Here is a 13,718-nt window from a genome sequence, read left to right on the forward strand (position 1 = left end):
GAAGCCCCTAACTTCTTTTTTTTAAATTAATTTTTATTGGAGTATAGTTGATTTACAATGTTGTTAGTTTCTGCTGTACAGCAAAGTGAATCAGTTATACATATACCTATATCTACTCTTCGTAGATTCTATCCCCATATAGGTCATTACAGAGTATTGAGTAGAGTTCCCTGTGCTATACAGTAGGTTCTTATCTATTTGAAATTTATTTTATTTATTTATTTATTTTTGGCAGCGTTGGGTCTTCATTGTTGCGTGTGGGCTTTCTCTAGTTGCGGCGAGCGGGGGCTACTCTGTTGCGGTGTGCGTGCTTCTTATTGTCGTGGCATCTCTTGTTGCAGAGCATGGGCTCTAGGCACGCGGACTTCAGTAGTTGTGGCATGAGGGCTCAATAGTCGTGGCTCTTGGGCTGTAGAGCGCGGGCTCAGTAGTTGTGGTGCATGGGTGTAGTTGCTCCGCGGCACGTGTGATCTTCCTGGACCAGGGATTGAACCCGTGTCCCCTGCTTTGGCAGGAGGATTCTTAACCACTGCACCACCAGGGAATTCCCTAGGTTCTTATCTATTTTATATATAGTAGTGTGTATATGTCAATCCCAATCTCCCAATTTATCCTTCCTCGCCTTTCCCCCTTGGTAACCGTAAGTTTGTTTTCTACGTCTGTGACTCTATTTCTGTTTTGTAAATAGGTTCATTTGTACCATGTTTTTAGATTCCACATATAAGCGATATCATATGATATTTGTCTTTGTCTGACTTACTTCACTCATGTTCTAACTTCTTAAGTTAGATGCTGTGTTCGTTTTCTATTGCTGCCATAATAAATTGCCACAAATTTAGTGGCTTAAAAAGATACAAGTTTATTATCTGACAGTTCTGCAGGTCAGAAGTCCAGTAGGAGTGGCTGATATCCAGCTCTGAGTCCCACAAGGTTGAAATCAAGGCATTGGCCCCCTAGAAGCTTTGGGCGAGAAGTTATTTCCAGGCTCTTTCAGGTTGTTGGCAGAATTCAAGTTCAGTTCCACATAGTCATAGGACTGAGGTTGACATTTCCTTGTTGTCTGCTGGCCAGTTTTCTCAGCTTCTGGAGACTCTGCTAACAGTTCCCTGACTTCATCTTCATAAGCTGGCAGTCGTGGGTCCAGTCTTTCTCATGCTTCAAATTTCTCTGATCTCCTGCCTACTAATCTCTCCTGCCTCTTCTTCTACCCCATCTCTCTGATGAAGTCTTCTACTTCCCTCTTCTGCTTTTAAGATTGACCTACCTGGATAATCCAGAATAATCTCCCTATTTTAATGTCAGCTGATTAATAACCTTAATTCCATCTACAAAACCCTTTCATAGCAGTACCTAGATTAGTGTTTTGATTAAATAAGCAGCAGACAGGAATCTTGGGGGAGACCTTTAGAATTCCGCCTACTATAGAGGCTTACTTCTTTCATTGTTACCCTTTCGTATTCATTACCATAAGCATTGGACATCATCCTTTTTTTTTTGGCTGCCCTGGGCAACATGCAGGATCTTAGTTCCCCGACGAAGGGATCAAATCCGTGCTGCCTGCAAGAGTCCCCCCCGTCCCCACCAAGCATTTAAGTATGAATTTCCTTTTGAGCACTGCTTTAGCTCATAGCTTCTAATATGTTCTTCGATAGTTAGGAATTTTGGGTTTGATTTCTTCTTTGACCAAAGATTTGTTTGAGAGAACTTTTTGTTATCTTAGTGGCAGTTTTCGTTTTACCTCCCGGATAATATTCATTACTAGTTTTATTGTTTTGTGTTCAGAGAATGTTGACTTTTCTATTTATACTTTTTGAAATTTTACTTATAAATTGATTTATTTGCTTTGTGACTTAATATATGAGTGATTTTTGGGTGTTCCATGAGCATTAACAAAGGACATTTTTCTTTTCAGGTTTAAATGTTTTGTGTGTGTGTGTGTGTGTGTATTTTAGTTTTTGTCCACTTGATCAAAGAAAAGTGAAATAAAATCTGCAATACTAATGTGTATCTGTCTAATTCTTCTTGCATTTCCAGTAGTCTTCTCTTTATAATTGTTGATACCATGTTATTTGGTATAGAGAATTGGTTAACTACTAGAGCTTCATTGTATATTGCACCCTTTCGGATAGTTTGTCTTGTTAAATGCTTTTGGCCTTGAATTCTACCTTATCTCATGCTTAGACTATGGTCCTTTATATCCTTCTGTGTGCATTTACTTAGTGCTTGTCTGCCCTTTCTATCTTTCTCTCTTTTTTTTTATTTGTCCACACCCACCGAGTCCTAACCACCGGACTTTCAGGGAATTCCCCCTTTCTTTCATTTTTAATCTTTCTTGGTTACTTCATTTTAGGTGTCTGTTTTATATGCCATATACTTGGTGGGTTTTGTTTTGTGATTCAACCTGAAAATCGAGTCATTCCACTGTGTCCATGGGGTCCGCATCCGTGGATTCAACCAACTGCTGATCAGATTCAGGGATTGAAATTTTCTTTTAATAGATGAATTCAGCCAATTTACATTTCTTGATATGACAAATACTTTTGGTCATAGTTTTGTTATTATGCTTTAAAATTTTTTTCCAACATTAAAAAAAGTGTTTACAACTTTAAAAATAGTTTTTTGTTGATAGCTTAAAAATAAGATTTTATGATATGAACTATTTCTTTTTGAGTGTGTGTAGGTATATTTGAAAGGTTTCTGTTGTATATATAGTGGCTATTTCGGTGACCACAACTTATATACCTTATTCTCTCTTTATTAGGCAGTATCTATTCAGTCCATACTCTGAGCACTGTTGAAATAAATTTTTATTCACTTCTTTCCCTTCCCTATCTCCATCATCTTCCTGCCTTCCAGGTTCCAGTTAATTGTATTCTTGTATTTCACAGTGTTCACACGTGGTATGTCTAAGTGTTCATATTTATAACTTTAAATATACTTATTACTTGATTTATCAACTTTACATATCTTTTTATGAAATCAGCATCATCACACTCACACTACTTTTCACCTTTACTCCTCTTTCTCAACTATTATTATAAGTGTAATTAACATATTGCAGGTTTGGGAATTCCTTGGCAGTCCAGTGGTTAGGACTCTGCACTTTCACTGCGGAGGGTGTGGGTTCAGTCCCTGGTTGGGGAACTAAGATCCCACAAGCCACCTGGCCAAAAAACATATTGCTAGGTTGATATTTTCATTCCATTTTATAATAAAAGACATTCACTTTTTTTTTTTTTTTTTTGCGGTACGCGGGCCTCTCACTGCTGTGGCCCCTCCCGCTGCAGAGCACAGGCTCCGGACGCGCAGGCTCAGCGGCCATGGCTCACGGGCCCAGCCGCTCCGCGGCATGTGAGATTTTCCCGGACAGGGGCACGAACCCGCATCCTCCGCATTGGCAGGCGGACCCCCAACCCCTGCGTCACCAGGGAAGCCCAAGACATTCACATTTTTAAAAGTCCTAAGATTAGAATAAAATAAAATGGCTTTCATATTCTCTATGAGTCCTTTTGGTGAGGTTGTCTCCATTCATCCCTCGGTTGACTAAAGTTCATTTTCTAGTAGATTTTTAAAAAAAGGATCATAGGGTACTTCCCTGGTGGTGCAGTGGTTAAGAATCCGCCTGCCGGGCTTCCCTGGTGGCTCAGTGGTTAAGAATCTGCCTGCCAATGCAGGGGACATGGGTTCGAGCCCTGGCCCGGGAAGATCCCACATGCCGCGGAGCAACTGAGACCGTGCACCACAACTGCTGAGGCCCGCGCGCCTAGAGCCCGTGCTCTGCAACAAAAGAAGCCATGACAATGGGAAGTCCGCGCACTGCAGCGAAGGGTGGCCCCCGCTCGCCACAACTAGAGGGGTCCCGCGCACAGCAACGAAGACCCAACACAGCCAAAAATAAAAACAAACAAACAAATAAATAAATAAATTTTTTTAAAAAAAGAAAAAAAAAACAATCTGCCTGCCAATGCAGGGGACACGGGTTCCTGGTCCGGGAAAATCCCACATGCCATGGAGCAACTAAGCCCAAGAGCCACAACTACTGAGCCTGTGCTCTAGAGCCTGTGAGCCACAACTACTGAAGCCCGTGCGCCTAGAGCCGGTGCTCCGCAACAAGAGAAGCCCCCGCAGTGAGAAGCCCACGCACCACAACAAAGAGTAGCCCCTGCTCACCGCAACTAGAGAAAGCCCGCGCACAGCAACAAAGACCCAACACAGCCAAAAATTAATAACTAAATAAATTTTTTTTAAAAAAAGGATCATGGAAAATACATTCCTTCACTATATGCATGTTAAAGATTTTAATCTTTTTGCCTGGATGCCTTAATTTCACCTTGAATTTCAATACCTTTATGAAGGCATGTCTTAGTGCAGTTTATTTTTGTTGTTATTGTTAATTTTTCTGAGAGAAGGTGTGATCTTTTAATATGCAGATTTTTAAATGCTGGTAGATTGAATTATGTCTTTGTTTTACAATTTAATACTATGTTTTGAATATTCTATTTATATAATTCAAAAATAAAAACTTATATGAAAGGTGAGGACTGTTAATAAAAGTAGGTTGTAGGGCTTCCCTGGTGGCGCAGTGGTTGAGAGTCCGCCTGCCGATGCAGGGGACACGGGTTCGTGCCCCGATCCGGGAAGATCCCACATGCCGTGGAGCAGATGGGCCCATGAGCCATGGCCACTGAGCCTGCACGTCCAGAGCCTGTGCTCTGCAACGGGAGAGGCCACAACAGTGAGAGGCCCGCGTACTGCAAAAAAAAAAAAAAAAAAAAAAAAGTAGGTTGTAAAGCAATGTATACAATATGACCTCATTTAACGAAAATTCATTTTTTAAAAAAGAAAAAGATCTGAAAAGATTAAAAGTAATTTGTTAACTATGATCATCTCTGGTGATAGCAATATTGTGTTTTTATTTCCTTATTTTTGCTTAGCTGATTCTCTAATTTTCTATAATAAACCTGTATTGTTTTACAATAGTAAAAGGCATGAGGGGAAATCCTTTCCAGGGCTTTTGGAAAGGCTTTCCTAGCCATCACCGGTGATGTCATGCAGACAAGGGCTCCTGATACAATACGATGAGAAGGGCATTTGGCCTCTGTGACATTCTTTCCAAAAACCCATAACACCAATCAAATCATAAGCCCAATTTGAGGACTATTCTACAAAATACCTAACCGGTGCTCTTCAAAACTGTCAAAATCATGAAAAATAAGGAAAGACTGGGAAATCATCACAGACCAGAGGATACCAAAGAGACATGACAGCGAAAAGCAATGTGATGTCTGGATTGGATCCTGGTATAGAAAAAGGACATTAAAGGGAAAACTGGTGAAATTCCAATGAAGTCTGGAGTTCAGTTCATAGCAATGTACCAATGTTTTGTTGGTTGTGATGTATGATAGCATTAGGGGAAATCGAAACTGAGTGAGGGGTATATGGGAACTCTGTCATATTAACTTTTCTGTAAATGAAAAATTATTCCAAAATAAAAAGGTTATTATTTTAAAAAAGGTTATTTTTAAAAAGAAGAAGAAGAATAAAAGACACATAGGAACAGATGTTCTTTCACTGGGTGTTGTTGGATCTGGTGGTTGCCTGGGTCTGCTACAGCCGTACAACTAACAGAGCAGAGTTCACTTTGAGGACAAAGTTGGCACCGAAGGTGACAGAGATGGAAGATGATAAGGCCTGAATCTTTGATGATGCCAGTGAGCTGCTAAATAAATTAAGCAGTCTTGGAGCTGCCCTACATCTGGACTTCTTATTTGTATGAAGCAGTAACTGTGTTTTGTTTGAATTTTGTTTTTCCTCCTGTGGACTGTGGTTGAAATCATTCTAGTTAGGAAAGGCAGTTGGGAGACTTCCCTGGTGGTCCAGTGGGTAAGACTCCGAGCTCCCAATGCAGGGGGCCTGGGTTCGATCCCTGGTCGGGGAACTAGATCCCACATGCATGCTGCAACTAAGAGTTCGCATGCCACAACTAAGAGACCGCAGGCAGCTGAGTAAACAAATTGGTGCACTGAAGTGTTTCAGGTGCTGAGGTCAAAGTCTCCAGGAGGCAAAGGAAGGACTGGTGAGCCCTGCCCAGGAAATGGCACCTAGAACAGTTTTGCAGAGTGGGCTACTATTTGGGCTGAGTCTTGAAAGGTGGCAGGTGTTTGCTAAGTAATGAGGTGGGGGGTGTGGGAGGGAGCTGGGAGGGGCAGTTAATGTTCCAGATTCACAGGGAGTCAGAGCTGGAGGCTGAGGCAGCAACAGGGCCCTATCAGAGATGGGCCCCTGCAAGGTGACGAACGTGATCAGATTGGCCTTGTAATGGGCTCATCTTGGCCGCTCTGCCAAAGAAAGGTCAGCTGGAAGACCAGATCTAACAGTTTAGGAGGACGATGACAACTTGAACTAAGTGGGTAGAGAGAAGTCTGTGGATTTACTTAGGAGGTAGAGTCACTGGCACCTGATGAGTGTGGAGGTACAGAGTTACATGGTAACAACAGTGGCGCTTCTATCGAGAGAGAGAAGACGAGGGAGGCTCCTGTTTAAGGAAAAGATAATTGAAAAATTCCATTTTGGACATGTTGCCTTTGAGGTGCAGAGGGAAACTAAGTGGAGATGGAGGGGAGACAGCTGGATCTAGGGGTTGGGGGTGTAGGAGGGGCTGATGCAGTGTCATCATGGCTTACAGGCATCAAGGATGGGTGGAGATCACCCATGTAGGGTATGTAGAGGAAGAAGCCCTGGGACACATTCAGGGAGCTAAGATAAGTGGTGTCTCAGGAGACAAGAGGCCATGTTGCGTTGTGAGATGAATATTCTAGAACCAGGCTGTCCAATAGAGATATAATGCTGGCCACAATACATAATTTCAATATTTTTAGTAGCTACATTAAAAAAGTGAAAAGAGGGAATTCCCTTGGTGGTCCAGTGGTCAGGACTCTTTGCTTTCAGCGCTTTCACTGCTGAGGGCTTGGGTTCAGTCCCTGGTCGGGGAACTAAGATCCTGCAAGCCGCATAGCGCAGCCAGTAAAAAAATTTTAAAAATAAAAAGAAACAGGTAAAATTAATTAATAATATATTTCACCCAAAATATTATTTCAACATGTAATCAATATAAAAATATTAATGAGATTTTTACAAGTCTTTTTTTGGTACTAAGTCCTTGAAATCTGATACGTATTCACATCTCAGTCTGGACCAGCCCCATTTCAAATGCTCCATGGCCACCTGTGGTTTGTGGCTGCCAACTGGACAATTCGAGACTGAGGCAGATCTAGGTTCAAATCCTTGGGGAGACCAACTTTTCTCATCTGTGAAACAGGGGCATAGTATATATCTCCCATGTAAAGGTAAAGCTCTTGACACATCGTGGGCCTACAAAAAATGGGAGGTGAGAACTTTTAGAAGGTGGGGAGTGGAGACAGCAAGGAATGGAAACTTTGCAGGACGTGACAGAGGTATTGTCTTTTCTTTAAAGATGGGAAGGGCTTGGCATGTTTTTGGGCTACAGGGAAGTTGCCGGTAGAGAGAGAGAAATACAGAAGAGGGAATAAAGCAAAGCAGAAAGTTTGAGAAAAGTTGGGGAGATGGAATTGAAACATAGGTGGAGAGGTTAGCCTTAAACCTGAAACTGGGCACTTTTTTCTCTAAAAACAAAGGAAAGGAAGGCAGGGTGGACAAGAGTAATGGCCGCTAACCATTCCTGAGAGCCTTTTGCGTGTAGGGTACTCTGATAAGTGCCTTATATGCATCCTCTCATCCAGCACCCCCAGCAACGCTGAAAGGTGGGTCCTGCTAGTGTTCCCATTTCACAGATGAGGAAGTTGAGTCTTTGAGAGAGTAACTTGCCTAAGGTCATAAACCCAGTAAAGCCAGCATTTGAACCCAGACATTCTGATGCCAGAGTCAAGATTTTTGTTTTGGGTAGAACGTTCCTTATTTTGCCTTTGTCTCATGTTTCATGATTAGATTCAGGGTATGTATTTCCAGCCAGAATACTACATATGTGATGTGTTCCCAGGCGTCGCATCAGAATTACATGATGTCAATCCACCCCTCAGTGGTCACTCAGTCAAGATGTTGTCCAATTTCTTCATCACATAGTTAACTACTTTTTCCTTTACAGCGAGTAAGCAATCTGAGTGGAGACACTTTGAACCCATGCAAATATCCCGCTCCTCATATGTCCTTCTAAATTTAGCCTCCATTGGTGATTCTTGCCTGATCCACTTTACTATGGTGGTTGCAAAATGTTGATCCCAACTCCAGCACTCCCTCTGCATTCACCATTTGACACTCAGCATTCATTCTACTTTCTTTCTCTTCTCTCTCTCTCTCCCTTTCTCATTAATATGAACTCACTGATTCCTAATTTTTTCAATGGGTTATAGTTTATGAATGTCCTTAATCATTTTGGTACCTAATATCCCAGCTTTGGCTGGTGGCAGCTCCTTCAAGCTGGCTCCTTTGTCCTATGAAATGCCTACTACTAATTTTTTTTTTAAAGTACTTTCTTACTTTTTGACATAACAAAATGTTCCAGGCTGCTCATCGCATATTTGCAATCTACCAGCCCTGGAAGCAGCCATTTCTCTAATGAACCCTGATTCCTTTCAGAGGGGAACAGTATGACAGTACAAGATCTCAGTGCAAAATATGCTTATTGCTAACGGGGTGTGTTGGATTTTAGGCCCTCTTAGCAGACAGAGCTGAATATATATACATGTGAATATACATACCTATACGTACTTTAGAAATCATGAGTGCACACTGATATCTCCAATTCCAATCCACTTCCACGGGTATTTTCTTGTTTCCCTCCATTAAATATTTGTATGTTTCTTCTTCCAGAGTGAGAACCCCGGCTCTTAACAACATCAACACATTTACTCATTTGCCAAATCATGTAAGACACCTAAAATAGTTTCAGAATCATTTTGCCAATACAAGTACGTAAACAAACCTACTAAAAAGAGTTCAGAATTTGTTTGTAGTTTTCTCCCTACCCGACCCCACCAGAGCCTAGCTTCTTAACCACTTCGTCCTAACGAGGTTGTTTGCTGGAAGGGAAGCAGGGGACTTGAGCAAAGGGAGGAGGTGTAAAATAGCCACGGAGAAGGAAGGGTGAGAGAACTTCCATTTCAGGAGCAGAGGATACATTTCTGAGGCTGGAGGAGACACGTGAGCGGTGGCCCCGGTTTGCTCAAGGACAGGTTTTCCTGCAGCCATCTTGGCAGCCTGGGTGTAGGAGTGGAGAAGACAGATGGTCGGGATGGCTGGAAGGAGCCAAAGTTGGGGAACTACCAGGTGGATGTGGCAGAAGCACAGAGGGTGAGGAGTCCGGGGTGCTGGCAGGGAAGGGGTTGATGTAATGCACCCTGGAGTCTGGGCTGAATGGGGGAGGAAGTGAAGCCAAGAGAAAGAAAGGGGAGTGGCTGGAGTTTGAGCTCAGCTGAGAAGAGGTTTACTGAAGTGATTTCTGGTCACTGAATCCAACGGTTCAGGGGGCTGGGGGAAGAGATGGCTTGTGCCAAGCTTGGAGGGGCCGAGAGGGGAGGAGACTGTACTTAGAGCCACCAAAGTGGCTTTGTTTCCCCGAGGACCAGAGGCTGGGTGACAGGACCTAGCTGGTTCAGGCCCAAGAGGGAAGCTGTTCTAGGCATCTTACTGCAATCCATGATCAACAGCTGGGGGAAGTATTCAAACCAATGTGATTTTGTAAAAATGAAGGGGCCTTAGAGATCACTTCACCTGGACAGTCACTTCACTTTTCAGGTCAGAGAACGAAGGTCCAGAGCTGTTAAGCAACTGCACCCACCACCACCGAGTCTGGGTGGGATTCAAACCCAGGTATTTCACATTTCAGTTGGTGGCTCTCTTTAACCCATGACAACGTTCTAAAGCTATAGCAGAGGGTCTTACTGACGGGCTTGCTTTGGTTCACTAGTCTGTTCCCACCTGGGCTTTAAGCACAGGAATGGAGTCTGACACATCACTGCATTCTCCTTAGTTCCTAAGTCACTGCTGAGTGCACTCTGTCTGACTGATGAATTTGGGGGAAGAGCCCATGTCTTAGGGTAGGAGTGCCAGCAGGAAGTTGGAATTTTCACATAGCATTATTTCTCTCTATAGTTGTGCACCACAACTACTGAGCCTGTGCTCTAGAGCCTGTGAGCCACAACTACTGAGCCCATGTGCCACAACTGCTGAAGCCCGTGCGCCTAGAGCCCGTGCTCCGCAACAAGAGAAGCCACCGCAATGAGAAGCCCGCGCACCACAACGAAGACCACTCGCCGCAACTAGATAAAGCCAGCGCACAGCAACGAAGACCCAGCGCAGCCAAAAATAAATAAGTAAATAAATTTATTTTAAAAAGATATGTTTAAAAAAAAAAGCACAATGAAAAAAAAAAAAGCACAATGAGAAATGATAGGCATATTGGCTTAGATGCTGTAGCACGTAAATGCCCTGCGGGGCACTTTCTCTTAATCTAAGCAGGCAAACTTGCCCCTCTTTTCTAAAGAAAACAAATAGCTACTACTTTACAGGACTGACTGTGAGCTGGGCAGGGCCCAACACTGAACTGCCATGGCCTTTTGGCAATTACTGGATGTGGAGGCTGTGCCTGGATTGCATAGGATTCTCTCCTTTTTGCCCCTTCGATATCTTAGCAGCCAAACCGCAGCTCTCAGGAAGCTTTTCACTCTCAAAAAGCACTTAAAAAAATCTGATCATGTATTCTAGTTTTTTATTCCAAAAATATCATACTGGGGTGCTTTTAATAAACTTCTTCCAAAATTATTTGGAGCAAAAACCAAGTATTTCTAAACAACTTTCAAACAAGGCTTGCTCTCAGTGGTTTGTTTTGGGACTTGCCCTTTAAAGATATCCTTTTAGGAACAAAAAGTGGGGTTTTGGCTGGGTGATTTCTAGATACTTAAAATGTTGACTAATAGTTTTAGGGTGTAAGATGTGGAATAGAAGAAGGCCATTTGCAAACTCCTATGTAAAGAGCATGGGCAGATATTCCCTTTAAAAACACATACACAGAGCTTCCCTGGTGGCGCAGTGGTTAAGAATCCACTTGCCAATGCAGGGGACACGGGTTCAAGCCCTGGTCTGGGAGGCTCCCACATGCTGCGGAGCAACTAAGCCTGTGTGCCACAACTACTGAGCCTGTGCTCTAGAGCCCATGAGCCACAACTACTAAGCCCACGTGCCACAACTACTGAAGCCCACGTGCCTAGAGCCCATGCTCCGCAACAAGAGAAGGCACCACAGTGAGAAGCCCGCTCACTGCAACGAAGAGGAGCCCCTGCTTGCCGCAACTAAAGAAAGCCCTTGTGCAGCAACGAAGACCCAACACAGCCAAAAATAAATAGATAAATAAATTAAAAACAAAAACAAAACCAAAAAAACCCCATACACACAATGTGTGTGGCGAGAGGTGGGCAGTATATGGGAACTCTCTGTACTATTTCCTCAATTTCTTTGTAAACCTAGAACTGTTCTCAAAATAAAGTCTATTAATTAAAAAAAAAAGACACAGACACTGGGATTATAATAAAATGTGTTGCCATTTGGTTCTAATCTCTAGTCATCTAGGTAGTGGTGGTGGCTGAAAGAGTTTAAAAGTGATGACAAAAAACGTACTAGGAAACTTTCAATCCAATGTGAAAGGAAGCAGGTAAAGTCAAAACAGGAGGCCTGGCATGAACTGGAGTGACCCTTGTTTAACGTGACTCCTGCACATTGACATGCAGGCTGTAGCCAGCAGATGGTGCTTGGTGCTTGCGAGGGATAGAAAATCTAAAGTATCTATTCACACAAGATTATGCAGTTAACCAATCAAAGGGAACAATTTGTGGGAGAGAAAGAATTTTAATCAATGGGTTAAAAAACTCACATAACAATGCTGAACATAATATATGCAACATTGACTTCCAGGTAGTACATGAGTTGTTTTCTCTATGTGGGAACACCTCACCCTGAGCAAACCTGATATACCCCAGTCAGACTAATCATTGAACACTAGAAAGCTTTGACACAAGACTTTTAACATAGTAAACTCCCAGAATACGTTTAAAACAGAGTTTGCACTTTTAAAATTGATTTGCACATAATTTTAGAGAGAATATCTATTGGTTAAACTGAGGTATATCTGTGTTGTAGTTTCACGAGTACACACTTCAATTTCTGGTAAGGGAAGCTTTTGGATACATCACAATAAAATTTCATTTTATGAAAAAATAATTTAGTTTGTGAGGTATGCATCTTGAGAGCATGAACACAGTGTAAGCACCTGGGGTGAGGACAGTGCATGATGAACACACAACACAGAATACCACAAATGAACGTAATTCCCTAGCATACAAATCCCTTCGTTACAAAATGTGTCTAACCCAAAACACAGCAAGGAAGCGCCTGTGTGGCATGGCCCAGGCACCCTATGGGTAGGTGTATATGTGCAAGGATGGGTATACCACCGCAGTCGTACGGCCTCCCTTTGTGGCAGGATATCTGTTCCTGGACCAGTTTGGCTTCGTATCTGGAGCTGGCTCTTGGCTGGGGTTTGTGTTTCTCTTTGGAGAGCATGATACTGTAAATCCTGGCTTCTCTCTCTGTGCAAACAAGACATAAAAGGTGAACCACTTGATGCTGCAATTCCTGAAGTTATAGTTAGGGTTGGTGCTGGTTTCGCAGGAGTCAGTGAGAAGTATTTGCATTTCCCCTCAAATACCAAAGTAGCTGGCGTTGTTACAGGGCAGGCACCAATCAAGCATTTGTCCTAGTCCCTCTGATAGCCAAAGAAAGGTCCATGGGCAATATTTTAATTGCCCTGAGAAGTTTAGGGACTGCATTTTATAAGCTGTCTAGAAACATAACGCAAAGGAAGAGAAGAGCTTACTTTACAAGCTGGGAGACTGTCCCATTTTTTAAACTCTGCTTATCTGACCTGCCACGGAATTTAAATGCCTACATCTCTGTTACAGAAACATTAAATTAGAAATTTAAAGAAAATGAAGTAAAAGTAAAGGTTTGGATGGCATTCGTCTACTACATTGTGTCCAACTGAATCCCTGGTTACATGTTACAGCCTAGCTTGCACGTTTCAGTGGTAGGATATGGTTTTAGCCACCCACAGACACCCTGCAGTGGATGCTGTATGAGGAAAGAGGACAGTCATCACTTATCAGTGTGTCAGGACAGAATCCTCTTTGATTTGACTTTATCTACATCTCTCTTTTCACTGCTCTGTTTCTGTTATATCATGGTGGTTGGACTATCTATCTTGTTACCCCTCCTAGAGGATCACGGCCTTAAGGGAGGGCTCATGTCATACAGTCTTCAAAGGGCCCCACACATAGTAGGTCTTCCGTAAAATACTGACGGGTAAATGAGAGCATCATTTTGAGACTTGCCAAGCAGCAGACTTGGGAAGACGGCAGGGACTTCACCTTGAGAGAATCATCTATTCTATACCTAGTGCACCTACAGTAATCCAGTGGTCCTCAATCTCTGCTCCACCCAGACACAGGTGAACAGCACCTTCCCGCAGACACAATCAGGGCTATTTGAAACCACAGCTCACCAGCTGTTTCTTTACTTCTTTTTCCTCCCTCTCAGGAAAGAATATGCAAGTGCAAAGGAGCAAGAGAGATGTTATTATAGGGATAAATAGGAATTCATTCTAACTTATTATTTTAAAAAAGCAAATCGTT

At 42.7% G+C, this 13,718-nt stretch overlaps 1 protein-coding gene across 2 annotated transcripts in view; it reads right to left on the minus strand.

Moving 5' to 3' along the window:
• Nucleotides 1–11,870: 11,870 nt before the first annotated feature.
• AGBL2 (AGBL carboxypeptidase 2) overlaps nucleotides 11,871–13,718 on the minus strand; it is a 41,499-nt gene continuing 39,651 nt past the window's right edge. For both annotated transcript variants that reach the window (XM_060018909.1, XM_060018908.1), the window contains one exon: nucleotides 11,871–12,617. In XM_060018909.1, the coding sequence (XP_059874892.1) occupies nucleotides 12,444–12,617 (174 nt within the window). In that variant the 3' untranslated portion in view covers nucleotides 11,871–12,443. The remainder of the gene's footprint in view (nucleotides 12,618–13,718) is intronic.

This window comes from Delphinus delphis, chromosome 8 (assembly GCF_949987515.2).
Source record: "Delphinus delphis chromosome 8, mDelDel1.2, whole genome shotgun sequence".
In the NCBI taxonomy this organism is placed as follows: domain Eukaryota; kingdom Metazoa; phylum Chordata; class Mammalia; order Artiodactyla; family Delphinidae; genus Delphinus; species Delphinus delphis.